General features: G+C 45.1%; 1 protein-coding gene across 37 annotated transcripts in view; it reads right to left on the bottom strand.

The window, feature by feature from the left end:
• The window catches only part of syne2b (spectrin repeat containing, nuclear envelope 2b), a 142,215-nt gene that overhangs the window by 54,364 nt on the left and 60,088 nt on the right, over positions 1-27,763 (bottom strand). For 34 of the 37 annotated variants that reach the window (XR_008086242.1, XM_052486289.1, XM_052486301.1 and 31 more), the window contains 24 exons: positions 27,501-27,674; positions 24,231-27,407; positions 23,537-23,650; positions 20,941-21,135; positions 20,537-20,692; positions 20,051-20,292; positions 17,794-19,870; positions 17,348-17,682; positions 17,039-17,183; positions 16,739-16,939; positions 16,247-16,506; positions 13,875-14,034; positions 11,892-12,047; positions 11,603-11,743; positions 11,277-11,453; positions 10,883-11,020; positions 10,512-10,697; positions 7,233-7,346; positions 6,866-7,018; positions 6,558-6,767; positions 6,351-6,455; positions 2,450-2,542; positions 2,109-2,213; positions 400-1,014 (listed from right to left, as the gene is read on the bottom strand). Coding sequence is in view for 36 of the 37 variants with exons in the window: in XM_052486289.1 (XP_052342249.1) it covers positions 400-1,014; positions 2,109-2,213; positions 2,450-2,542; positions 6,351-6,455; positions 6,558-6,767; positions 6,866-7,018; positions 7,233-7,346; positions 10,512-10,697; positions 10,883-11,020; positions 11,277-11,453; positions 11,603-11,743; positions 11,892-12,047; positions 13,875-14,034; positions 16,247-16,506; positions 16,739-16,939; positions 17,039-17,183; positions 17,348-17,682; positions 17,794-19,870; positions 20,051-20,292; positions 20,537-20,692; positions 20,941-21,135; positions 23,537-23,650; positions 24,231-27,407; positions 27,501-27,674 (9,429 nt within the window). In the remaining variant the exon portion in view is untranslated. Of the gene's footprint in view, positions 1-399; positions 1,015-2,108; positions 2,214-2,449; positions 2,543-6,350; positions 6,456-6,557; positions 6,768-6,865; positions 7,019-7,232; positions 7,347-10,511; positions 10,698-10,882; positions 11,021-11,276; positions 11,454-11,602; positions 11,744-11,891; positions 12,048-13,874; positions 14,035-16,246; positions 16,507-16,738; positions 16,940-17,038; positions 17,184-17,347; positions 17,683-17,793; positions 19,871-20,050; positions 20,293-20,536; positions 20,693-20,940; positions 21,139-23,536; positions 23,651-24,230; positions 27,408-27,500; positions 27,675-27,763 lie in introns of all 37 variants that reach the window. The other 3 variants (XM_052486292.1, XM_052486298.1, XM_052486299.1) reach the window with 3 other exon arrangements.

Below are 27,763 nucleotides of genomic sequence, written 5' to 3'. Positions count from 1 at the left end.
TATTGAAATCATTCACAAATGTGCATCATTATAATTATCAGCATCATTACTGTGTAAACCCATTCCATTAATGTGACACTACAGTTGTGAACAGACCTGGGTTCAAATACTCTTTGAAATACTTCAAATACTTTGAAGGTTTGCTTTCTTCTGCCTGTAGTGACAGATGGGTGTGGTTTTGCAGTTTTGGGACCATTCTATTGGTTCCATTAAGCAGACAAGTTCAATCAAGCACAGGTAAAGTGCTTGAAACGATTTCAAAAAGTATTTGAACCCAGGTCTTTTTGAAACATCGTTTAAGACCCACTCGTGTGTGCACTCGTAGACCACTGTGGTTGCATGGTTAGCAGGGGTTAGGACTGTTGGGCCTGTATTGTACTGGGACGTTTCAGTGCTTACCAGGGTTGCTGCTGGATGCACACCCTCCATGTCCTCTTCGGTTGGTTTGAGTGTGGTCTGGGGGACAGTGTGTGTGCTGACCACGCCCAGGGTGGTGGTGGTCGTGGGTGTCTCCTCAGGTGCTGCTAGAGGGGTAGATGCCTCAACTTGCACAGGTGTCTGGTGTGTGAGATCAGAGGCTGTGTGTGTCTGTCCAGTGGATACATTGAGTGCCATTTCTATAGGCTGGGATGGTGCCGTGAGCAAACCTGTCTGAGGTGCGCTTTTTTTCTTTCTGGGCATTGGCTGGGGCACTGTGGGCCTCTGCTCTGGAACAACCAGAGCATTCTCAGAGGGTGGCTGAACCAGACAGGCCTGCCCTGCCTCAGATAACACCAGCCTACTATCCACCTTTGACAGCCTCATCGTTGGTAAAATGACTGGAGTTACTGTCTGGATGTCTTTGGGGACACTTGTGTCCACTGTGACCTCAGTGAGTGTCTGTACATCCTCTGTGAGTATATGTGCAGCAGGTGAGCCCCCTGGGTGTGTGTGTGTGTCTCTGATGTGTGTCTTCAGCCCCTCTGGGTGGCTGTCATCCCCCCTCCATGCAAGCCCCCTCTGTCCCATGAGCTCCTGACACAGAAAGAGAGAGACGGGGGGAGTAGATCATTTGGCTGGATTTATTTCTCTTTTCTTTAGTTTTGCCACATAAGAAGAAGCAGCTGTATTTGTTCACAAAGGAAAAATGAAAAAGAACATCCTACAGTACAGTACATGCAGAAGTATTAAGACTAAGTACTCTATTAATATCAATTAAGTTCAATCAGTGCATTTTCATGGCCAACAGTCATCTTGGTAGTGTATACTTTACTATAAACGTACTTGCTTGGGACTGTATCTAAAGTATAAATGGGAAAATACTAATTCCAAGAATATAGTTTTCCATGCCGTCCTGCTTCCAGGCAGTGGTGGAATAGTGTGTAAACAGCATATTATGCAAAACGATCATAACTCATTGAAATACAATGCATATGTGTGTAAGCAAGCACATAGAGTAATAAACTAAACAGATATGCATATTGCTTCGAGGCATGTGCAATTATACTCAGAGTCTTAAGGGTCAACAACGTCTAATAAATGTATATTGTACATTATAAAACAGGATTCACAAATGTGGTTACCAGTATACGATTTTATGGAAAGTCCAAATAATTATCAACGTATCAATATCAAGTACGTTTTTTGATCATCAAACAACAAAAAAGGACCCATGCAGTACAATATAGTATCCTTTTTAAAAACGCACCCCACATCATCAACTCCTTTCTTTCCCTTCCAGTTAGAGGAATTGTCTTTGTTGTAAAAGAGGTGGTCTGCCAGCTATCAGTAACCGGGGATGAACCAGATTCACATGAGCCTACTCCCTGACAGTTCACTTGATAGCATGCTTAGTTGTCATTTATCACGTAAACATATAAAACTATAAAAATCGGAATTCGAATTCCTGACAATGTGTTAACAGAATGTTCAGACTCATACTGCAACCTGTGAGAATCAAACTGCAGTATGATAGAACATCTGGGATTCTTCCGCCATGTAAATGCACCGAACGTAGATCGAGATAGAGAGGGAGTCTAAACAATGGGTTCTACTGCAGACTAGGTCTAGGACACAATACATTGGGACTTGGAGGATTTTGAGAGTTGAATGGAGGGGGGTGTGTTTACCATGCTTTCAGACAGAGACTGTGTTCTGACTGTGCCCACAGGTTTTGATAAAGCTTCGGACACACTTGTTCCTGAGGCGACCGAGAGACCCACTACAGAGAGGTCCTGAAGAGACATGAGCAGTGTTACAATGTGGACACTACTCAGATACAGCATCAGTCATTATTATGTTATCATCCATGAGAAAACCATACACAGTCATTCATTAAAGGCACTAAAACAGTCCTGTTATATGTAAATGTTCTACATGTTCTTTCATATGAGGGTTGTTATGCGGTGTTACATCATACAGTGCTGTTAGGTGCCATTGTCTGACTCCCATAGATGGAGGTGTCTGGTACCTGTTCAGTTGTGTCCTGACTCTGATCCATGGCTGTGCTTCCCCCTTCTTCCTCAGCTGCAGCATGGTTCCCTTCTGCTGCAGCCTCAGGGTCCTGACCAGAACAGCAACGCGGTGGAGACAGTCAATAACAAACCACAAACATTTCAATGAAATAATAGGCAACAACAAAAAACATCAAAACTATGAAACGCCCTGGTTCTAAAATAAGGTGCAGATATACGAGTGAAAACAAAAACGTTTTAAAAACTTCTCATAGATGTTTTGGTAAAAGGTCATTGGCAAAGATTGCACCACATTGCCCCCTAGAGGTAATCAATCACATCGGCAGCAGTACCCTCAACATTCTGAAAAGTAAAGAGGAAGACTTGAGGGGACGGCATTAAATAACAACGACCCACCTGAAAACAAAATAGCAACATAGAGAATTGGAAAAAATTAAATAGAGAAGATACTGATTTTATTGTCAAAGTAAAAATATGTGGAAAGAAACTGAACACAGACAAGCACATTTCCAGAGTGTGTGTGAGACCAGCAAGGAGGAAGAGGAGGAGGAAGAGGAAACATGGGAACAAGATTATAGGGAAGCAGGGTTGGATATAGTGCCTCCCAGTGCTGCAGTGAAACAGGGGGCAGAGTGACCCACGGGCATGTCACAGGAAGGCCAGGGGCAGTGATGTCAGAGGGTCCAGTAGGACACTGGAGCTCTGCCCCAGACAGCCACCACAGTGAGCCTCCTCTCCCCTCCTCCTCTTTTTCCTACCCTCCCTCTTCCTCCTCCACAGGACATAACACGCCCCTGGACTCCTGCCACGCCAAGTCAAGGATACATGTACAGACATACAAACAAGCTGAATGATGGGAACACATGCACGTCCCGGAATAGAAGCGCACTCTAAAAGGAGGGTATGACAAAGATAGATTGAGAATTAGAAAGAGCAATGCTCTTATTTGGTAGACATTTAAATATAATTGGGTTAGTCATGCTTCAGTGTTGTGTGTTGCATTAGGCACATGGAACAATGTCATGAATCGTTGGCTGCTGAGTTTTACAGAACCGTAAACCCATACTAGAAACTGTAGGAATGGACACTGTCTTTGAGACTTACTCACTGTACTCACATTGGTCGCCTTATTGCAGGTCAGGGGTCATGTGTGGTGGGCTGGACGGGGCTCATGTGTCATAGGCAGGGGGGGTCTCTGTCTCGCTCTTATACACAATCTATTCAGAAACTCCTATCCACCCTCTCTGAATATTAAGTAACTTCCCTGGAATCTAGGATATCCTAATCTCTATAACTTTTTGGAGTTTACTGTATCTTGTTGTTATATGACTATATCTCAGATCACTTTAAATTGATGTCCCACTGCTTTCACAGGTTATAGGTTCACCCACTTTCATAATATTTAGCTAATGTCAGTAAACTGAATGCATGGCAATATATACATACAGTTGAAGAAGGAAGTTGACATACACCTTAGCCAAATACATTTAAACTCAGTTTTTCACAATTCCTGACATTTAATCCTTGTAAAAAGTCCCTGACTTAGGTCAGTTAGGATCACCACTTTATTTTAAGAATATGAAATGTCAGAATAATAGTAGAGAGAATGATTTATTTCATCACATTCCCAGTGGGTCAGAAGTTTACATACACTCAATTAGAATTTGGTAGCATTAGTAGCATTGGTATTCTTTAAATTGTTTAACTTGGGTCAAACATTTTGGGTAGCCTTCCACAAGCTTCCCACAATAAGTTGGGTGAATTTTGGCCCATTCCTCCTGACAGAGCTGGTGTAACTGAGTCAGGTTTGTAGGACTCCTTGCTTGCACACGCTTGATCAGTTCTGCCCACAAATGTTCTATAGATTGAGGTCAGGGCTTTGTGGTGGCCACGCCAACCATTACTTTGCTGTCCTTAAGCCATTTTGCAACAACTTTGGAAGTATGCTTGGGGTCATTGTCCATTTTGAAGACCCATTTGCGACCAAGCTTTAACTTCCTTGAGATGTTGCTTCAATATATCCACAATTTTCCTTCATGATGCCATCTATTTTGTGAAGTGCACCAGACTCTCCTGCAGCAAAGCACCCCCATAACATGATGCTGCCACCCCCGAGCTTCACGGTTGGGATGGTGGTCTTTGGCTTGCAAGACCCCCTTTTTTCCTCCAAACATAACAATAGTCATTATGGCCAAACAGTTCTATTTTTGTTTCATCAGAGCAGAGGACATTTCTCCAAAAAGTATGTATCTTTTTCCCCATGTGCATTTGCAAACCGTAGTCTGGCTTTTTTATGGCGGATTTGGAGCAGTGGCTTCTTCCTTGCTGAGCGGCCTTTCAGGTTATGGCGATATAGGACTTTACTGTGTATATAGATACTTTTGTACCTGTTTCCTCCAGTATCTTCACAAGCTATTTTGCTGTTGTTTTGGTATTGATTTGCACTTTTCGCATCAAAGTACGTTCATCTCTAGGAGTCTCCTTCCTGAGCGGTATGACGGCTGCGTGGTCCCATGGTGTTAATACTTGCGTACAATGGTTTGTACAGATTAACTTGCTACCTTCAGGCATTTGGAAATTGGTTCCAAGGATGAACCAGATTTGTGGAGGTCTACAATTATTTTTCTGAGGTCTTGGCTGATTTCTTTAGATTTTTCCATGATGTCAAGCAAAGAGGCACTGAGTTTGAAGGTAGGCCTTGAAATAGAACCACAGGTATACCTCCAATTGAGTCAAATGATGTCAATTAGCCTATCCGAAGCTTCTAAAGCCATTACATCCTTTTCTGGAATTTTCCAAGCTGTTTAAAGGCACAGTCAAATTCGTGAATGTAAACTTCTGACCCACTGGAATTGTGACAGATTATTTCACTGTCTGTAAACAATTGTTGGAAAAATGACTTGTCATGCACAAAGTAGATGTCCTAACCGACTTGCCAAAACTATAGTTTGTTAGCAAGCAATTTGTGAAGTGGTTGAAAAACAAGTTATTGACTTTAGTGTATGTAAACTTCCAACTGAATATACTGTATGTTGACAATAGGCCCTTTAATGATGGGTTTGATGCTTCATGGCTGTCTCCTATTTTGAAACCTTTTATCCTTTTGATAAACCTATATCCCCTATGTTATAAACATATATCCCCCCTACCCCTATCCCCTACTAATGTTATATACATTATATATTATAATAAATGATTCATAATTTCTTAGGTGTTCGTTTTGTCTTTGAATATGGTATGTCCCTCCCCCTATGTAATAGTGAGGTCATCTTCTAAAAAGAAAGAATAGTAGAAAAACAAAGAGTTATGAAAAGCATGCAATGCTACTAGAAGACTGATGTCCTGCTTTATTAAGCACTACAAACTAACTAAGCACTAAGTCATTACAAATGTACCATTAAAAGCCACATGACATACGGAGCATGACCTGCCTACCCCTGACCAGTGTCTGTAATGTTAGAACAAGTCATCTACTCTCACATCTCATTTTTAGAATATACATCAGATTACGGCTGACACAAAGTAGTGAGGTGAGACAGGTTAGAGGTGAGACAGGTTAGAGGTAAGACGGGTGGCAGATGAATGAGGGTGAGACAGCTGAGTGAGGGTGAGACAGCTGAGTGAGGGGGAGACAGCTGAGTGAGGGGGAGACAGCTGAGTGAGGGGGAGACAGCTGAGTGAGGGGGAGACAGCTGAGTGAGGGTGAGACAGCTGAGTGAGGGGGAGACAGCTGAGTGAGGGTGAAACAGCTGAGTGAGGGTGAAACAGCTGAGTGGGAGTAAGACTTCAAAGGCTTCTAAACTATAATAGACAGCACAGACAGGTACAAGATACTACCAGGTAGACACATGCTAACAACATGTCAGACTGTCTACATATGGGTGACTTGGTTTTTACCCGACTCTTCTCCGTTCCCCAGCTGAGTCTCTGTTCAGGAGAAGACTTCAGGGTGTCTTCCTCTACATGGACTATCTGGATCTGGCCCTGCTCCACTCCATTCTCCTGCAAAAACAGAATATCCTGGTCAGGTTCAATCAATCACATTTATTTATAAAGCTATTTTTACATTTTACAAAGTGCTTATACAGAAACCCAGCCTAAAACCTGAGGGTCATTATAGTGTGGAGGTGACCCATGCAGCGGTGTGGCTGTGGGGAAGGATCTCACGTCTGCTTCCTCAGTGGCTGGTAATGTTGAGCTGGGCACAGAAACATTCTCTGTGGAAGAGGTGGGTACAGTTGGGCTAGGAGCAGGGACCTTCACTGGCGGTAAAGTGAGTGTCTGTTTCTTCACTATGAACTCCCCTGGAACCATCTGAAAATAAAGGAAAATAAAGGAAGACAGTAATCCTGAGTGTACATTTGAGAAAGTGTGTTTGTGTGTAGGGAGGAGTCATTTATTTGCCGAGCCACCTTCTCCAGCTCTTCTAGCTGCTGTTGGAGCTGGTCCACTCTCTGAAAGACAGTGAGGGTCTCCTCAGCCTTCTCTGGCAGACACAGGCCTGGCTTACAGCTCTGGATCTCTGCTATGGTCATCCGCAAAGACTGGATCCTGTCCACACACACCTGTATAAGGATATACACACAGTGACTCACTCTGGGTTACAGGAGGGAGACCAGGGTCTGTATTCATAAAGCGTCTCAGAGTAGGATTGACGATCTAGAATCAGGTTTCCCATTTGTTATTCATTATGATCTGAAAGGCAAAACTAATCCTAGATCAGCACTCACTCTCTGTCCCAGGGCTAAACATGCCAGACACTCCTTTCACCCAGCTCACCTTCAGGCTCTCCTCTCTGGGGCTGGGAAGAGTGTCAGGGGACGATAACAACGTCCTGATCTCAGTGACGTCCTTCTCCATCATCTTCACCTCCGTCTCTATAGCTTCCACCTCCTACACAATCAGAAAAGAACATTGAGCAATGCATAGAGAGAAAGCGAGACCGAGAGAGTCTCTCAGAGCATTCACAGTCAGCCCACACCCCTATCAGATCACAGCAAAATCACAGTTTACTTGAACAGAGATATACTCAATCATGAGGCATCAAAGCCAAAGGAACTGAATAATATTAAGAAATGCTATAGATGGAAGGAAATAGTGTGGAAACCTACCCCCCAAAAAATGAGGCAACAACAAATTCAATCCCTTTTAAACAACTTCCTGGACAAAACGTAATAGTGAAGATGTAAACTTGGCAGTAGAAAACCTAAACAGTATATTTGACCTCTCAGCTTCCCTATCAAATCAAAAAAATGTCAAACAGAAAACCAAAGAAGATGAACAACAATGACAAATGGTTTGATGAAGAATGTAAAAACCTAAGAAAGAAATTAAGAAACCTGTCCAACCAAAAACTTAGAGACCCAAAAAACCTGAGCCTACGCCATCACTATGGTGAATCACTAAAACAATACAGAAATACACTACGGAAAAAGAAAGAACAGCACGTCAGAAATCAGATCAATGTAATTGAAGAATCCATAGACTCTAACCACTTCTGGGAAAATTGTAAAACACTAAACAAACATGAAGAGTTATCTATCCAAAACTGAGATTTATGGGTAAACCACTTGTTCAATCTTTTTGGCCCTATACCAAAGAACAAACAGCAAAAACATATACATGATCAAATACAAATCTTAGAATCAACTATTAAAGACTACCAAAACCCACTGGAATCTCCAATTACATTGAATGAACTACAGGACAAAATACAAACCCTTCAACCCAAAAAGGTATGTGGTGTTGATGGTATCCTCAATGAAATGTTAATATATAAAGGCCACAAATTCCAATTGGCTATACTTAAACTATTTAACATCAGCCTTAGCTCTGGCATCTTTCCCAATATTTGGTACCAAGGACTGATCACCCCAATCCACAAAAGTGGAGACAAATTTGGCCCCAATAACTACCTTGTGATATGCGTCTACAGCAAACTTTGGAAAATCTTGTGCATTATCAATAACAGCAGACTTGTACATTTCCTCAATAAAAACAATGTACTGAGCAAATGCCAAATTGTATTTTTTACCAAATTACCATACGACAGACCACGTATTTATCCTGCACACCCTAATTGACAAACAAACAAAAACAAAACAAAGGCAAAGTATTCTCATGCCTTGTTGATTTCAAAAAAGCTTTTGACTCAATTTGGCATGAGAGTCTGCTATACAAATTGAAGGAAAGTGGGGTTGGGGGAAAAACATACAACATTCTAAAATCCATGTAGAAGATGCCAGAGCTAAATATGAGGTTATAATTGGCAAAAAAAACACACATTTCTTTCCACCGGGCAGTGGGTTAAGACAGGGATGCAGCTTAAGCCCCAACCTCTTCAACATATATATCAACGAATTGGCGAGGGCACTAGATCAGTCTGCAGCACCCGGCCTCACCCTACTTGAATCTGAAGTCAAACGTCTACTGTTTGCTGATGATCTGGCGGTTCTGTCCCCAACCAAGGAGGGCCTACAGCAGCACCTAGATCTTCTGCACAGTTTCTGTCAGACCTGGGCCCTGACAGTAAATCTCAGTAAGAGAAAAATAACAGTGTTCCAAAAAAGGTCCAGTTGCCAGGACCACAAATACAAATTCCAGCTAGACACAGTTGCCCTAGAGTACACAAAAAAAACTATACATCCCTTGGCCTAAACATCAGCACCACAACTTCCACAAAGCTGTGAACAATCTGAGAGACAAGGCAAGAAGGGCCTTCTATGCCATTAAGAGGAACATAAAATTCAACATACCAATTATGATCTGGCTAAAAATACTTGAATCAGCTATAGAACCCATTGGCCTTTATGGTTGTGAGGTCTGGGGTCCGCTCACCAACCAAGAATTCACAAAATGCAGAATTCTGCAAAAATATCCTCTGTGTACAATGTAAAACACAGAATAATGCATGCAAAGCAGAATTAGGCCAATACCCGCTAATTATCAAAATCCAGAAAAGAGCTGTTAAATTCTACAACCACCTAAATGGAAGCGATTCTCAAACCTTCCATAACAAACCCATCACCTATAGAGAGAGACAAACTTGGAGAAGAGTTCCCTAAGGAAGCTGGTCCTGGGGCTCTGTTCACAAACACAAACAGACCTCACAGAGACCCAGGACAGCAACACAATTAGACCAAATCATTACTTGACACATTGGAAAGAATTAACAAAAAAACAACAAACTAGAATATTATTTGGCCCTAAACAGAGAGTACACAGTGGCAGAATACCTGACCACTGTGACTGACCCAAACTTAAGGAAAGCTTTGACTGTGTAAAGACTCAGTGAGCATAGCCTTGCTATTGAGAAAGGCCGCCGTAGACAGACCTGGCTCTCAAGAGAAGACAGGCTATGTGCACACTGCCCACAAAATGTGGTGGAAACTGAGCTGCACTTTTTACCTCATGCCAAATGTATGACCATATTAGAGACACATATTTCCCTCAGATTACACAGACCCACAAAGAATTTGAAAACAAACCAAATTTTGATAAACTCTCATATCTATTGGGTGAAATACCACAGTGTGCCATCACAGCAGCAAGATTTGTGACCTATTGCCACAAGAAAATGGCAACCAGTGAAGAACAAACACCATTGTAAATACAACCTATATTTATGTAGTAATATTTATGTTAATTTCATTTTTGCTCCTTTTTGTACTTTAACTATTTGCACATAATATGACATTTGAAATGTCTTTATTCTTTTGGAAATTTCCATGCCAATAAAGCCTTTAAATTAAAAGAAAGAAAGAAAGAAAGAAAGAAAGAAAGAAAGAAAGAAAGAAAGAAAGAAAGAAAGAAAGAAAGAAAGAAAGAAAGAAAGAAAGAAAGAAAGAAAGAAAGAAAGAAAGAAAGAAAGAAAGAAAGAAAGAAAGAAAGAAAGAAAGAAAGAAAGAAAGAAAGAAAGAAAGAAAGAAAGAAAGAAAGAAAGAAAGAAAGAAAGAAAGAAAGAAAGAAAGAAAGAAAGAAAGAAAGAGAGAGAGAGAGAGAGAGAGAGAGAGAGAGAGAGAGAAATTAGGAGAAGTGGAGAAAGAGAGGTGGACTCACGGCGGCGGCATGGTCTAGCTGGGAGAGTGGAGCCACAAAGCCCTGCTGCACAGTGGCCACAAGGCGGTCAGCCTCGGCCAGCTGCTCCTGCTGCGCTGTGATGTCACACACCAGGGAGATCTCCTTCAGCACGGACACAAAGCCCTGCAAAGTGATGCGGATCTGCTGAGAGTCATCCAGCACCATCTACAACACAGAAGGATAGAGATCAGTAACATCTACAGGAGACCATATGATTATTCTGATAATATAGGCTAACCTTAACATTTGTTATGCGGTGATGAATCAAATTGTGTTGTGCACTTCATTGTAGTACATTTGACTTGGGTGAGTGTAGGGAAAGTTTTGGGTAAGAGTTGCGCTGTACTGACCTGTAGTGCGTGGACGTAGCTGGCCAAATCTTTGGCTGTAGTGTAGGTACAGGGAGCAGTGAGCCAGGACTGAGCCTCAGTTAGCCAACTGTTGGAGCTGTTGATCATCTCATCATGCTCCTGTAACCATGTGCTGATCTGCAACCAACACAAACACATAGTCAGTATTAAATCAGCTATAAAATCATATAGAAAAATCATAACATCAGACATGATATCATCATCCACAAATAAAAGTCAACCCTGACGTCATCAAAAAAGTATGATCTATCAAACACTTTACTAGGACTATTCACAGTCCTAGTCCACAAACACAGGAGCTAACACTACCCAAGGGGTTAACTGAACATGTGTCAGAGTAACCAGGGGGGTTTAGGGAATTGTAGTTCCTCACCTTGCTGAGGAAGGCGGTCCTCTGCTCTGCCTGCTTGGCCATGTGTGAGTGGAGCAGCTGGGCCTCCGTCAGGCTCTCTGTGAGGACCTGGGCCTCCTCAGCCTGTTCCAGATCCTGCACCTCCACCTCCAACGCTGCCACACGGGAGTGCCACATGTCCAGCTCGTCCCACACACGCTACACACACACACACACACACACACACACACACACACACACACACACACACACACAAATGTGATAACACAGTCTCTTTCTGCTATGTACATCAGCCTGGTAAACTCTGATCCTAGATCAGTTCTCATATCTGCCATCTTAGCACTCACCTTCTGTGTGCTTTCTGCCTCCGAAAGAGAGGTGCTTCTCTGCTGCAGTTTGTCCTGCACTGATCCCAGACCAGCCTTGATCTCAGACACCTTGGCTCCCAGTCTGTGCAGGGGACCGCTCTTCTCCATTACATCCCCTACCTGGGGGGCAGTAAGATAGTCAGACACAAGTAGTGTAAATAAATGTAACTTGTTCTTGACATTCATAGAAAATATCTACAAATGAGGTCCTTACAAATAGACCACATTACAATGCTACAAGCACAGGTAAAGGTTTCAGCTACTGTACCTTCTCCTCTACTTCCTGCAGTGAGTGTGTCACGTCCTGTAGCGGTCCCTCTATCTCCACGGGAACCAGGGTGTACATGTCCGAGTACTTCATCCTCAGACCATCCATGATGCGCTGCAGCACTGCCTTCTGGGTACACAGCTGGGTGTGAACCTCCTGAGGAGAGACAGAGAGCGAGGGAAAGAGAGAGAAAGATGGAGAGAGAGAAAGCAAGAGATTGAAAGAGAGAGGAGAAAAAACAAAGTTCAGCGAGCCTCATTCTACAGCACAGGAGGTTGGTGGCACCTTAATTGGGGAGGAACCGGCTCGTGGTAATGGCTGGTGTGGAATAGGTGGAATGGAATCAAATACACCAAACACACGGCTTTCCATGTGTTTGATGCCATTCCATTCGCTGCGTTCCAGCCATTATTATGAGCCGTCCTCCCCTCAACAGCCTCCACTGTTCTACAGCCTATACCCTCTCTCTGCCATCATTATGTCTCCAAGGTCACAAACACGCTAATACACATTCATAGATTCATTCACATTCTCCATAGGGTCCAGCTCTTACCAGACAGAATGTACAGCCGAGTATGTCGCACCTCTCTCTCCTGGGCTGGTTTAACTAGCTCAGAAAGGCTTCCTTATTAAGTCTTTCATTCCTGAAGCTACTCAGCATGAGCCCTCTTCACCTCCCACCTAGCAGCACACAGCTAATGAGAGGCTATTCACAGTCCTAGTCCACAGACTGAACATGAAAATCAAACGACGATAGGAAAAACACGACCAGTGATGCAGATGAAATACAGCACAACCTGGCTCTGAGACAGGGACCAGGGCAACGCCACATAGGAAGCTGCATGTGTGTGTGTGTGTGTGTGTGTGTGTGTGTGTGTGTGTGTGTGTGTGTGTGTGTGTGTGTGTGTGTGTGTGTGTGTCAGGGAGGTGACATCAGTGCTGGTCTGAGACTGGGACAGATGCACCAAGAGGATCCACTTACAAGGTGGAACAAAAAGAGGCAGGTATGGGGGGGCTTTAGAGCCCTTTCATAGACCCTCTCTGAGTAGAGGGGGGTGGGGAGACATAGAGAAAATGTTGGACAAGACTCAGGTCTTTAGACAACACTAACACTGGTCCCCTCTCATCCACTGAGTATCAAGACAAAGCTCCGGGGAAGGTTGATAAAACTAAGCTAGCTAAAGGGATGAGGGCCTAGCCAACGGTTAAATTCAAATGTGGCACTTTGTTGGGGAACTCTTTCACTGAGCTAACAGTCTCACTGAAGACCTTCATTACAACAACCTTTCAGCAGTGAAACTCAAAACCAACCGCCACATACAGTTCATGGTGGAATGATAGAATCGGGAAATATATAGTACAGTCACAACGAGACTTTCCACTTAATTCAACTTGAGCTTCAAATCATTAACTCTATGAATTTCAAATGAGATAAAAATGTGAACCGTGCAATTTGGAAGAGATATTGTCTTTGTAAACGTTTCCTCTGAGTTGATCATGTTTGTTTGCAGAGCACAGACACAGCATTGTGTTGTGGGTACAGGGATGGGAAATACCTACTCATTAGAAGCCCGTTACGCATGCATCACTGTACAGAGGGGAGGGGGTTGTTTAAATCTCCACTATGCACTTATCCCTATGAAATATATTAGCATTCAAAGTAGGCTATGCTATCATTTGTCAAGAACACTGAAACAACCAAAACCACCTCAATAAGCAACACACTAAATATGAAAAAAATATATGGACAATTCCATAAAATACAGTAAATTACTGAAGATGACAAGTAAACAGTATTTTGTCATGAATTCCACTAATTGTAGTCTACCATATGCTTCCATAGGAGGATGATAAAAGCAAAGACCCAAAATGCCATGCGTCAACTGTGGAACCTTTCAATCTGGCACTCTTAACTCCTGCATGCTGCATTGTGTTGTCCACACTGTGTGATGTTAAGGTGTTGTGAGACAGAGGGTTACTCACATGTAGCTTATGTGTGTTGGGACACTGCTCCAGCTGTGACAGGAGGTCTTCTGCAGTCACCAGCCACGCCTTCACCCCACTCAGCTCCTCCCTCACCTTGTCCCTCTCCTCCACCTCCGTCCGCACCACACACCGCCCCAGCATGCTCTTCTCCTTCAGACTGTAGACACAAACAGACAGGCAGGTCTATAGTGCACCAAACAGCTGGCTAAAGTCTTAGTTACAGTGCCTTCGGAAAGTATTCAGACCCCTTGACTTCCTCGACATTTTGTTATGGTACAGCCTTATTCTTAAATTGATTTTTTTAAATCCTCAGCAGTCTACACACAGTACCCCATAATGACAAAGCGAAAACAGGTTTATAGACATTTTTGAAAATGTATTAAAAAAAAAACTGAAATACCTTATTTACATAAGTATTAAAACCCTTTGCTAGGAGACTCGAAATTGAGCTGAGGTGCATCCTGTTTCCATTGATCATCCTTGAGATGTTTCTACAACATGACTGGAGTCCACCTGTGGTAAATTCAATTGATTGGACATGATTTGGAAAGGCACACACCTGTCTATATAAGGTCCCACAGTTGACAGTGCGTGTCAGAGCAAAAGCCAAGCCATGAGGTTGAAGGAATTGTCCTTAGAGCTCCGAGACAGGATTGTGTCAAGGCACAGATCTGGGGAAGGGTACCAAGAGATGTCTGCAGCATTGAAGGTCCCCAAGAACAGAGTGGCCTTCATCATTCTTAAATGGAAGAAGTTTGGAACCACCAAGACTCTTCCTAGAGCTGGTCGTCAGGAAGGTGACCAAGAACCCGATGGTCTCTCTGACAGAGATCTAGAGTTCCTCTGTGGAGAAGGGAGAACCTTCCAGAAGGACAACCATCCCTGCAGTATTCCACCAATCAGGCCTTTACGGTAGAGTGGCCAGACGGAAGCCACTCCTCAGTAAAAGGCAAATGACAGCCTGCTTGGAGTTTCCCAAAAGGTATCTAAAACAAGATTCTCTGAAATTATGAAACCAAGATTAAAATATTTGGCCTGAATGCCAAGCATCACGTCTGGAAGAAACCTGGCACCATCCCTACGTTGAAGCATGGTGGTGGCAGCATCATGCTGTGGGGATATTTTTCAGAGGCAGGGACTGGGAGTCTAGTCAGGATCGAGGCAAAGATGAACAGAGAGATACAGAGAGATCCTTGATGAAAACCTGCTCCAGAGTGCTCAGGACCTCAGGCTTGGGCGAACATTCACCTTCCAACAGGACAACAACCCTAAGCACACAGCCAAGATGACGCAGGAGTGGCTTCGGGACAAGTCTCTGAATGTCCTTGAGTGGCCCAGGCAGAGCCTGAACTTGAACCAAATCAAACATCTCTGGAGAGACCTGAAAATAGCTGTGCAGTGATGCTCCCCATCCAACCTGACAGAGCTTGAGAGGATCTGCAGAGAAGAATGGGAGAAACTCCCTAAGTAGAGGTGTGCCAAGAAGTGCTGTAATCACTGCCAAAGGTGCTTCAACAAAGTACTGAGTAAATGTAAATGTCATATTTAATTTCTTATTATTTATAAATTAGCAAACATTTCTAAAAAAAACTGTTTTTGCTTTGTCAATGGGGTATTGTGTGTAGATTGATGAGGAAAAAAAACAATTTAATACATTTTAGAATAAGGCTGTAACGTAAAACATTTTCGAAAAAGTCAAGGGATCTGAAAACCTTTCGAAGGCTCTGTACATCACTGTGAATCAAAAAACAGCTAGCATGGTACATAACCAATATAACACATAGTCCGTTTAAAAAGGAGATTTAAAAAACTCTAGTCTCTTACCTTGACTTCATAAGGAAAAGAGTTTCCTTTGGGAACGAAAGCTGACACCAAAATCAGGATGCAGAGCATCATCTCAATTCAGGTATTTAAGTATTTCACAACCTCTGCGTCTGTGATTGTCTATCTACACAGTAAGCATGTGCGTGCATGCTGTGGATGACTGAGTAGGTATGAGTGTGCATCTTTCTGCGCTTGTTGTCCTGAGTGGAGAGGCACAGCAACCCTTTCCTGACCCACTTTTCCCAGAATGCTCATCCAAGGGTGAATGTGTGGAGCCATTGCGAGTTTGAGTACCTATGCCCTGCACTACTACAGAAACACTGATTGGTATGACTATCAATGCATGTTTGGCTTTTAACACTTGTCTTAAAGCCTATAGTTGTTCATTCATGCCATATGGGCATATGCTGGCATATGGGGATTTGTGTCTTTGAGAAGTGGCAATTAAGTGTAATATTTGCGGCACCATGGACTCAGCTCCTGAAACAACAATACCAAACAATGTGTTTCCTGTCCTGTCTGTTGTATGGTGGTTGACCTCTCACCTGTCATAGCGGTCCTGCATGACCTGCAACTGTTGACACAGCGGGTTGGGCGGGGCCTGCTCCAGGTGGGCGGGGACGCCCAGCAGTCTGGCGATGCGGAGCTCGAGAGCTGAGAGAGCTCGGTGCTCACAGTCTAGCCTGTCCTGGTACTGGTCCCAGTACAACAGCAGCACCTGCAGCTCTTCCCCACACACCTTCTCCCTGGAGTCATTTGGCAGCTCAGCCTCCACCTGCTCCAGCATGATGGACGCTCGCTCCACCTGAAAGGATAACAAGAATTGGAGTTAATGAGTCAGTCTGTAAAATGGCTGCTTCCAACCTGACTTTCTGTGCTGGGAAGAGTGGGGTCTCTCTCTATATTGTGTCAATCATTGGCTGAAAGAGTTTGGTAGATTTTATATCGCAGGGTTGAAAACAATTTAATTTCAACTTAATTTCAAAGCTATTTTTAAGATTGAGGAAGAGGTGTCCAGTATCTATCATGTAACTCACGCTCTTTGTAATATCACTCCATTCGTCTGCCCTCTGATTTGAGTGAGTCTTCAGATTGCGGGTGCAACGCTGCAGTCTTGCCACCTGCCTCCAGAGCGTGCTCACCGCCCCCTCCCTGCTGCAACGGCAACCCTGCTCCGGGCACCACTCCCCCAAACACTTTAGAAGCCCTGTTACAGAGTCCACCTCCTCAGACAGAGCCTGTAAAGGAGAGAGAAAGTAGTGGGTAAAAAATAGATATTTAAAAACAAAAAAAAAGTTAACGCTACGAAAAATGTGTTTAGCATTCTTTCCCCATACCTTTAGCTTAGCTTGCTGGTCGGTGCAGTCTGTGAGAGAGCTGACTTTGTGAGAGTGACAGTAGGAGAGATGGGTCTCTGCGCTCTTTACACACTGGCAGATCTCCTCATGGCACTTCCTATACCTTCTGTGATACTCAGCACACCTACCAAACACAAGCCACATATCAATCAGGCGTCACATCAATAAGACTACTACAAATGGCATTAAGCATTAGAAGATTGGCTTGACCTGGCAGTTGAGTTTTACAATCATTTCACTATCATGACTATATCTAAGGTCCTTTGACTCTTAAGAGACCGTGTCTACCTCTGCAGGGCCTCCAGTTTGAGCTGGGCCTGGGCCTGGAGGGTGGACATCCGCACCAGGAACTGGCTCAGCACCTCCCTCTGTAGACGCTCCACCATCTGGGGGCTCAGGTAGTCATGCTGGAGGGCCAGGGTCTGGATCTGGCTTATATGGGAATGGAGCTGCTCCTCCATGGAGGCCAGGGCCTGCTGTATGTCTCTCAGCCTCTCAAGGCAACCTCCTACTGGGGCTAATGAGGGATGGAGCAGGGCCTCAGCCTCCTGGAGGAACCTGACAGCACCACTCACAGCTCCAGTGTAGTCTCTCAAAGAATTCCGTGCCTGGGAAACGCTCTCCTGAAAAATCATCACAATTTTTTACACGAATAGTCAATTGCCTTTTAAATTAGTAGAACATGCATTTAATATGGTTTTGAAACACAATCAACCAAAAACAAAACAACTTGCCATTCGTAAGTCACATTCATTCAGGATTGCATTCTTCAGGTCCATCAGGTCACTATACTCCAGGGATCCATCCTGCTGCCTAGTTCCTTTCTTGCGCTCTAGAATCTTCAACACCCTCAGTCTGCACTCCACGGTCATCCGCAGGGTCACAATCCTCCAGTGCTCCTTGTCGACGGCTTCCTCGGTGGGCTCCACTTGGCATGGTTGCTGCAGCTCCCGCTGGATGTCCCTTAGGAAGGCCAGCACAGCTCTCTGCTCCGACTGGAGGTGCACCTCCTTCAGCAGGCCCCATTCCAGGATCTGGATGTTGTTGATCACAGTCATCTCCCAGGTTTGGAAGCTCTCCAAGTTCTGCTTAAGCCGCCCATGTTCTGCAGACAGCTGTGAGGGATAGAGATCCTGGGAGATGCTCTGCAGCTCATCGGCGGCCTCCTCACACAGTCTCTTTATCAGAGGGAGCTGAGTGAGGATGACCTGACCGGTCGTGTACCTCTCCTCCTTCCCCCTGTTCTCCTCCTTGGTCTGGAGGACCTGCTCCTCCACATTTTCCCGCAGTTCCTCCACACACTGCCTGAAGGTGAGGTACCTCTCGTGTTCTTTGGCCTTCATATTCAGCGTGCTCATTTTGCAGTGCAACTGGGAAATGACACACAGCAGCTCTTGTTTCTTCTCCTCAGGGATGAAGGGCTGCAGCTTGTCCACCTGGCACTTGTGCTCCATGATCATGTGTTTAAACGGCTCAATGGTGCTTAGAGTCTCCCTGGTGACCGGGAACCTGTGTCTGTTTAGGTCCACCAGCATCTGTCTCAGGCTCTTCTCCACCGTGGTCACCTTCTGCCTAGATGCGTCTTGAGTCTGAAGGAGTTCCTCCAGCTCCTGCTGGTTAGCTTTCTCATAGCTGATGATGCTCTTGATGTCCTCCTGGAGGTTTGTGAGTTTCTCATTGAGGAGGCAGTTCTCTGTGATGCTGAGCTCAGAGGCAATGTCTCTGCTCCTCATGAGAAGAGCCTCGGACACAGCAGCCTGTTTCTCCGCCTCTACCAGGGTCTCCTGAATCTGTCTGACTCGGCGATCCAGGTCTTTAGAACTCTGGCCCTCCCCCTCTTCCCTCCTGGAGGCTTCTCTTTGGAGGTGACCCACCACCCAGGAGTCCAGGTCTGCTATCTGCTCTGACATATTCTCTCTAGTCTGCAAGCCTGACTCCATCTCCTTCACAGCCTTGGCTAGCTTCTCTGTGGTGGACCTGGACAAACTCTCCAGGCTGACCAGGGAGGAGTGCACCATGGGGACCTCATCAGCCTGGTCCAGCTCTGGGAGCAGCTCCTCCACCTCCTCCACCAGGGCCTCCAGCTGGGCCTGCTTGGCCGCCATCTCCCACTGCAGCTTCTTCAGGTCTTTGATCTGCCGATGGACCCCCTCAGGGAGCAGGGCCACCTTACTCCTCCGGCCCTCAATGTCGCTCTCCATCTGCTTGGCCCAGGCAAAGGCGTCCATCATTACCTTGTGGATCTTATTCATGATAGGGTTGTCACTGCTGGGGGTCTGAGAGGACACCTGCTCTCCAACACGATCCAGCTGCTCCTTGACCTGTTGGAGCCCCTGTTCTATCTGCCTCGCCTCCTTCTCATATAGGGAGCTGTGGGCCAGAGCCTCTGAGCCCTGCTGCAGGTAGAGGCATTTCTGCTGAGCTGCAGTCAGCTCAGCATTCACCATCATCAGCTCCTGGGCCCTCTTGCTGTCCCACTGGATTGTAGTGGAATGGGGTGAGCCTGTAGCCTTTCCTATGACCTCCAGTTGCTCCTGAAGAGAGGAGATCTCTGCGAGAAGGCTGCTGGTTTCCCTGGCATAGCCATTGACACAGTACAGGGTCTTCTCTGAAGCCCTCTCTAGTGACCTCCACTCTTCCTGCAGGCCTATCTGCTGGATCTGTGCAGCAGCTCGCTTTGCCTGGTTCAGGTGGGGGGACAGCTTGGTGAGAGTGAGGGTCAGCTCCCCCATGACGGTCCTGTCCTCCTCCATACCCCGCAGAAAGGAACATAGCTCCTCAGCTTCTGCAGAGCTGCTCTCCACTGGGGATCTGCACACAGCATTGGAGAGGGGCATTATTTTAAAAACAGAGCATTATAGACATATTCTCCACTATTCACTAGTCAGTGTGACCATCAAATTGTATTGTAAAATTAGAAAATGCCTAATATTCTTACTGATAAAAACTAAAGTAAATCTATTCATCAGAGACTGCAGTGACAACACTCACGTTGTGAGGGCCTCCAGCTCTGCAGACAGTTTCTCCAGAGTGGCCTTGACTGTCTGTGTCTGCCTGTCCGCCTCAGTGACCAGCTGCAGCTGGGCCTCCTTACAGTGGACAGCTTCCGAGGCATCCCATACTGCTGCGCCCCACTGGCTCTCCATATGCTCAAAGGCCTCCCGGTCTGCAGTCTGAGCCTCTCTGGGCTGGGAGAACACAGACACCTGGGTCTGAGCAGCCTGTCTGCATTCCTGGAACCACAAAATACAAAACACAGCATGTTCACTCTAGGAATAATGATCAACTGACTCAATTAGGACAGACTTGAAAAGCTTATAACTTAAATATCAACCTCTATGTTGACATTTAAATGGGTTACTATTGTGAACTGTACTGTGGATTATGTTGTGGGTTTCTATTGTGCGTTGCTGTTGTGGTTTTCTGGTGTGTTGTGTGTTGCTATTGGGTTGCGGTTTATTTTGGTCTGGCTCTCACCTCGGCCTCCTCCACCTGCAAAGCCATGGCTGCGGGGCTGAGGTCTGCAGGGCGGTTTCTGCAGCCCAGTACCCTGACCACCAGCCTGCTCAGACGAGCCTGCAGGTCAGCCAGAGACGTGTTCAGAATCCTCATGGGGTCCTCACAAGGTTTCATCTGTGGTTACACACAAAGAGACAGTATGACCATGTGGACAGTGAACAGTGTGGTGCGCTTCGACAAAGATTGAGATACTAATAATTCAAGCTATTGTAATAGGTTTTTTCCTTGCCAGGGCAATGTTTTCTGAACTGCTCGCACAAACGTTCAAATATCAGACACATTTCAAACACTAATACAAAGCATTACTATCACAAACTGAAAAATGTGCATGTGCAACTCTGCACAGTAACCTTTGAGCGTACCTCAATGAGAATGCTCGTTGGTCCAGTTTGTGACAGGCGCTGGATGTCAGTGAAGATGTCCTGCATGGTGGGTCCTTCTGGTACAGCTGGGGTCTCTTTTTTCACAAAAGGGTCTGGGGTTAGAGTCTCCTTCTTTACAACGGGGACTTCTGCCTCAACAGGAGCTTCTGGCTTCTCTGTGTAGCACACCTGTTGCTGCTATGAAAACCAAAATAACAATTAACCTGTGAATGAATAGCGGGCTTCCAGGCATTCACCAAAGCCTACGTCAAACCTGTGGTGTCAAAAACCACGGTTGGAAGCAGAAAAATAATACTCCCCACAACAACACTCACTGCAGTGAAGTGAACACTAGAGTGGGCAGGATCAGTGTTTAGTCTTTCTGCCTATGACATTATCGAGAGTGACATCATGAGAGAGGCGGGCAGCTCACATTCCTGTCCAGGAGCCGTGTGTTCCGTGCAAACACAGGTAAAGACCTTCCTTATATATATATATATATATATATATATACATACACACACAGTGGGGCAAAAAAAGTATTTAGTCAGCCACCAATTGTTCAAGTTCTCCCACTTAAAAAGATGAGAGAGGCCTGTAATTTTCATCATAGGTACACTTCAACTATGACAGACAAAATGAGAAGAAACAAATCCAGAAAATCACATTGTAGGATTTTTTATGAATTTATTTGCAAATTATGGTGGAAAATAAGTATTTGGTCAATAACAAAAGTTTCTCAATACTTTGTTAAATACCCTTTGCCCATTCCTTCATGCAGATCTCCTCCAGAGCAGTGATGTTTTGGGGCTGTTCCTGGGCAACACAGACTTTCAACTCCCTCCAAAGATTTTCTATGGGGTTGAGATCCGGAGACTGGCTAGGCCACTCCAGGACCTTAAAATGCTTCTTACGAAGCCACTCCTTCCTTGCCCGGGCAGTGTGTTTGGGATCATTGTCATGCTGAAAGACCCAGCCACGTTTCATCTTCAATGCCCTTGCTAATGGAAGGAGGTTTTCACTCAAAATCTCACGATACATGGCCACATTCATTCTTTCCTTTACACGGATCAGTCGTCCCGGTCCCTTTGCAGAAAAACAGCCCCAAAGCATGATGTTTCCACCCCCATGCTTCACAGTAGGTATGGTGTTCTTTGGATGCAACTCAGCATTCTTTGTCCTCCAAACACGACGAGTTGAGTTTTTACCAAAAAGTTATATTTTGGTTTCATCTGACCATATGACATTATCCCAATCTTCTTCTCGATCATCCAAATGCTCTCTAGCAAACTTCAGACGGGCCTGGACATGTTCTGGCTTAAGGCTTTGTTACTTTGGTCCCAGCTCTCTGCAGGTCATTCACTAGGTCCCCCCGTGTGGTTCTGGGATTTTTGCTCACCGTTCTTGTGATCATTTTGACCCCATGGGGTGAGATCTTGCGTGGAGCCCCAGATCGAGGGAGATCAGTGGTCTTGTATGTCTTCCATTTCCTAATAATTGCTCCCACAGTTGATTTCTTCAAACCAGGCTGCTTACCTGTTGCAGATTCAGTCTTCCCAGCCCGGTGCAGGTCTACAATTTTGTTTCCGATGTCCTTTGACAGCTCTTTGGTCTTGGCCATAGTGGAGTTTGGAGTGTGACTGTTTGAGGTTGTGGACAGGTGTCTTTTATACTGATAACAAGTTCAAACAGGTGACATTAATACAGGTAATGAGTAGAGGACAGAGGAGCCTCTTAAACAAGAAGTTACAGGTCTGTGAGAGCCAGAAATCTTGCTTGTTTGTAGGTGACCAAATACTTATTTTCCACCATAATTTGCAAATAAATTTGTTTAAAAAATCCTACAATGTGATATTCTGGATTTTTTTTCTCATTTTGTCTGTCATAGTTGAAGTGTACCTATGATGAAAATTACAGGTCTCTCATCTTTTTAAGTGGGAGAACTTGCACAATTGGTGGCTGACTAAATACTTTTTTGCCCCACTGTATATACATACAGTCTATGGTCAAGAGGGCACAGGCCCTTTGTTCTTTGTTCAGACTACATTGTATTCTTTTAAAAAAAACAACTAAAAGTACCTTGGGTAGTTGTCCTTTGCTGCATTATGAGTGAGAACATTACAAGGGAGTAAATATTAACATTATCAAAATGTATCAACAGCTTTCAATGTCATTAACAAAAGACTAAGCATTCTTTGTAGACCCAAGCTACAACACACACAAAAGAACATGTGTTTTTTCCACCTAGAGCCATGCAAACGTGGTGGTTTTAATACAATTTTGGGAATAACATTACTTCCCTGAAGCAACTTCACTCTCATCTTTCCAACTATTTATTTCACTCTGTCCTCTCTTTGTCTCTCTAGGTAAGACCTCTAACCCTCCTAGCTGCTCTGAGGTACAGGGGCATTCAAAATGTTCTGTCCTTTAGAACAATGTGCCACAGAACCACCCCAGAGATAAATCAGACTAGAATCATGCCTGTCTCACTTATACAGCTCATATTACAGAGCCCGGAGATAGAAACCCACACTTTCTCAAAACAAACATGGGGGTATTTTACAGCTTTGAGTGAGTGAGCGAGCAATGGACTCACCTGTGGCAAGTCACTGCCATCCGGCTTTGCCCTCTCTGTGCTCTCTGTTGCCATAGCAACATGGCCTGGGCGCAGATTCCCAAAACACTTCTTGTACAAAAACTTAAGAAGCTTCTTAAGAAAAAAAATAATAAGTTCATAAGATAGTTTGTAAATGCAATTCCTCAACAATTTATTAAGGTTGAATGATTTTCTTACAAACTTCTCAAATATCTTCTTACAAATCTTCTTAATTGTTGCTAGGCAACCGTTTTAGCTAGCTATCTAGCTAGCAGTGGCAATCATGTTAGCATATTTCTTACTGAGATGACTGTTCTAAAACATGTTTTTGGGTTTAAAATAATCCATACTGAAACTTTCAGATGAAGTTTGTGAGTAAATTAAATATGTTCATTTTCTTTCCTGAGCTTTTTCTCTCACTGGCCTGAGTGTAAGGGTTGAGCCATCTTGGAATTAACAACATTTCCAATAACATTATTTTCAAGAATCTAATTTCTTCTTAACTTTTGGCTTAAGGAGAAACATAGGAAATAGCGCAAGAAATTGTTCAAGAACCTTTGAGGAATAGCAACTTTGCTTAATTTTATAGTTAAGGAAAAAATGTCAGAAGGTTTTATGAATCTGGGCCCTGGTCCCTCATTGAGCTCCTTCCTCTTTCGCTCCTCTGTCTGTTGTCTAATTTGGCCACACTTACCTCTGGCTGGCCTTTAGTGCTGCTCTCCCTGTCTTCTTTTCTGGTGCTCTCAGTTGCAGCTGTAGCTCCATGTTGTTTGATTGGTTGGGCAGCATCTCTCTTTGGCTGTTTTTCACTCACTGACTGACTCTCACTTTCGAATTTAGCTGACTGTTTTCTGTCTGTTTGGGCAGTAGCCTCCAACTTCACCTTTGGTTCGGTCAGCCTTTCTTGCACCTCACATTGGTCATGTTCACTTCTCCACTCTTTAGCATGCTCTTCCCAGGTCCCTTTATCCTCAACCTCAATAGCTCTGTCACTCGTTGCATTGGAGGGTTCTGGTTGAGTCTGTGGTAGGCATGCTTTGCTAACCTCTGCCTGAGATATGTCAATTTCAGTCCACACTGTCTCTGCTTTCTCTGACTGCACTGTCTTAGTGACGTGTGTCTTTGTTTGACTGGGTTGATCAGAACCGATTACCTTGCTCTCCGGTTTAGTCACAGCTGAAGCTTCTTGTTTGACTGGTATGATTTTCTCTTTGACAGGGGTGTGTGACAGTGGCTTAGCTTGCTGACTGTCCTGGGTGGGAGACTGTTGGCTCTTGGCTGTCTTCTTGGTCCGGGGCAGTGTGGATGGTACTGGTGCTTTTGGTTCGACTTGTGTCTGGATAGAGGTGACAACAAGAGGTACAGCCACATCAGCCTTCTGTTTACTTATCTCAGAGGTCAGGGGTGATGCGGAAGGTGCTGGTGGAGTTGGTGCTTTTGGTTTGTCCTCTTTCCCAACAGGCTCTTTCTGGACATCACTCACTGTGGGCAGGTCCGGTACAATGTACCGTTGTTCAGTCTCAGTTTTACTGTCCTTCCATAATTCCTCAGTGTTATACTTGACCCTGTTCTCCACAGCTGTGTCGGGCTGTATGTTAGAGGCCTGGGGTAGAAGGGCCTGGGTTGTAGCCTGCTGGCTCTTGGCTGTCTTCTTAGTGCGAGGTGGTGTGGATGGTGCCTTTGCTTTGTCCTCTGTCTGGGTTGAGGTGACAGCAGGAGGTACAGCCACATCGCTCACTGTGGGCAGGTCCAGTACAATGTATCGTTGTTCAGTGTCATCCTTGCTGTCCTTCCATAACTCCTCAGTGTTATACTTGTCTTTGTTCTCCACAGCAGGCTGTGTGTTAGAGGGCTGGGCCTGCTGGCTCTTGGCTGTCTCCGTGGTACGAGGCGATGTGGATGGTGCTTTAGCTTTGTCTTCTGTCTGGATTGAAGTGACAGCAGTAGCAACATGCTCTTTCTGGACATCGCTCACTGTGGGCAGGTCCAGTACAATGTATCGTTGTTCAGTCTCAGTCTTGCTGTCCTTCCATAATTCCTCAGTGTTATACTTGACACTGTCCTCCACAGCTGTGTTGGGCTGTGTGTCAGAGGGCTGGGCCTGCTGGCTCTTGGCTTTTCTCTTGTTACGAGGTGGTGTGGATGGTGCCTTTGCTTTGCCCTCCGTCTGGGTTGAGGTGACAGCAGGAGGTACAGCCACATCGCTCACTGTGGGCAGGTCCAGTACAATGTATCGTTGTTCAGTCTCAGTCTTGCTGTCCTTCCATAACTCCTCAGTGTTATACTTGACCCTGTTCTCCACAGCAGGCTGTGTGTTAGAGGGCTGGGCCTGCTGGCGCTTGGCTTTTCTCTTGTTACGAGGTGGTGTGGACGGGGGTGGTGCTTTGACTACAGCCTGGAAAGAGGCAACAGCAGTGGGCTGAGCCACATCAGGCAAGTCCAGTATAAGGTCTGGTTGTTCAGTCTCAGTCTTGCTGTCCTTCCATAACTCCTCAGTGTCATACTTGACCTTGTTCTCCACAGCTCTGTCCGGCTGGGACTGAGGAAGCCTATTCTCAGGGTGTTCACTGGGCCTTACCGTGGAGTCCTGTGATTCTGTCTGCTGTGGACTGTGACTGGTGGACTGAGTGTCCGAGTCCATTTTGTCAGTATCAAGCACTACTGCTCCGGAGGATATGTTAAGTGCCGTGTCACTGCTCATCAGTGGCCACATCTCTGGTGTCTGCACATACACAGTGTCAGTGTCCAGAATGACAGAGGACAATTTCTTCTCTAGTGGCTGCGGTGTGTCGACATCATAACACACTTGGCTTTTTTTGTCAGGGACGTGAGCTTGTTTTACCTGAGATTGTTTTACTTGTGTGTCGTCATGACTACATTGTTTTTCAGAGTCAACGTAAGCATGCTGTGAGCGTAGGGCATCTGTCAAAGATGTCTCCTGATCAAGGCCCTGGTCTATCTGGTCAGTTGCCTGACTAACCGTCTTCACAGTTGTAGTCTCTACTCTTGTAACATGAGTATCACCGTGCTCCTTGACTGCAGTTCTCTCTGTCATCAGGGTCTCAGACGATCGACTCTTGGTATCTTGTATTTGGATGGTGGTGGAAGTTATGTCGGTTTCAACCGATCGAGTGGTCACTATCGTGCTCTGTTTAGGCTCTACTGCAGCTTTTGGCACCTGTGTGACAGCAGTTTTATTCTCCTTTGCCAGTTCTTGTGTCATGACAGACCCTGAACTTGGGGCTTCAGTATGCACCATGGCAGTGACAGCTGAAGTCTCTTGTTTGACTGGTATGATTTTCTCTGTGACAGGGGGGAGTGGCTGTGGTATGTTTTTCTCTGTGACAGTGGGGAGTGGCTGTGGTATGTTTTTCTCTGTGACAGGGGGGAGTGGCTGTGGTATGTTTTTCTCTGTGACAGGGGGGAGTGGCTGTGGTATGTTTTTCTCTGTGACAGGGGGGAGTGGCTGTGGTATGATTTTCTCTGTGACAGTGGGGAGTAGCTGTGGTATGTTTTTCTCTGTGACAGGGGGGAGTGGCTGTGGTATGATTTTCTCTGTGACAGAGGGGAGTGGCTGTGGTATGATTTTCTCTGTGACAGGGGGGAGTGGCTGTGGTATGATTTTCTCTGTGACAGGGGGGAGTGGCTGTGGTATGATTTTCTCTGTGACAGGGGGGAGTGGCTGTGGTATGATTGTCTCTGTGATATGGAGAAGCAACTGTGGTGTAGCTTGCTGACTCTCCTGGGTGGGAGTCTGCTTGGTCTTGGCTGTCCTCCTAGGTGGTGCGGCTGGTTTGTCTTCTGTCTGGACTGAGGTGACAGCAACGGGCTGAGTCACATCTATTTTCTGTTTACTCTTCTCAGCTACATCCTGGGAGGGAAAAGGAGAGAAAATATGAATACAAAATGTTGTTGCATTACACAGTTTAACAATGGACTGGTTGGGGATCAGTAAAGTTCTCACTTTCAGAGTCTTGGTGAGAAATATGCTGTGTGTGTCTGCATCCCTGAGTGTTGCAGTGGTGTCTTTCTCCAGTCTGTCTGCTTGGTCAGGCTTCAGGCAGTCCACCAGGAACTGTCTGTGAGACAGCACCTCCTTCAGGGCCTTTTGGAACTGCACACCCTCCTCTAATGCAGCCTGAAACAGGAAGAACCACTGTCACATGTTCTACCATCAGTGAGTGATGAGTGTTTCCATGTTTTCTCAAACAACTCTGAGTTCTTGGA

The sequence above is a fragment of the Oncorhynchus keta genome, chromosome 29 (assembly GCF_023373465.1).
Source record: "Oncorhynchus keta strain PuntledgeMale-10-30-2019 chromosome 29, Oket_V2, whole genome shotgun sequence".
Classification (NCBI taxonomy): domain Eukaryota; kingdom Metazoa; phylum Chordata; class Actinopteri; order Salmoniformes; family Salmonidae; genus Oncorhynchus; species Oncorhynchus keta.
Note: the sequence above shows the minus strand (reverse complement) of the source record. Positions and strands in the feature narration are given on the sequence as shown.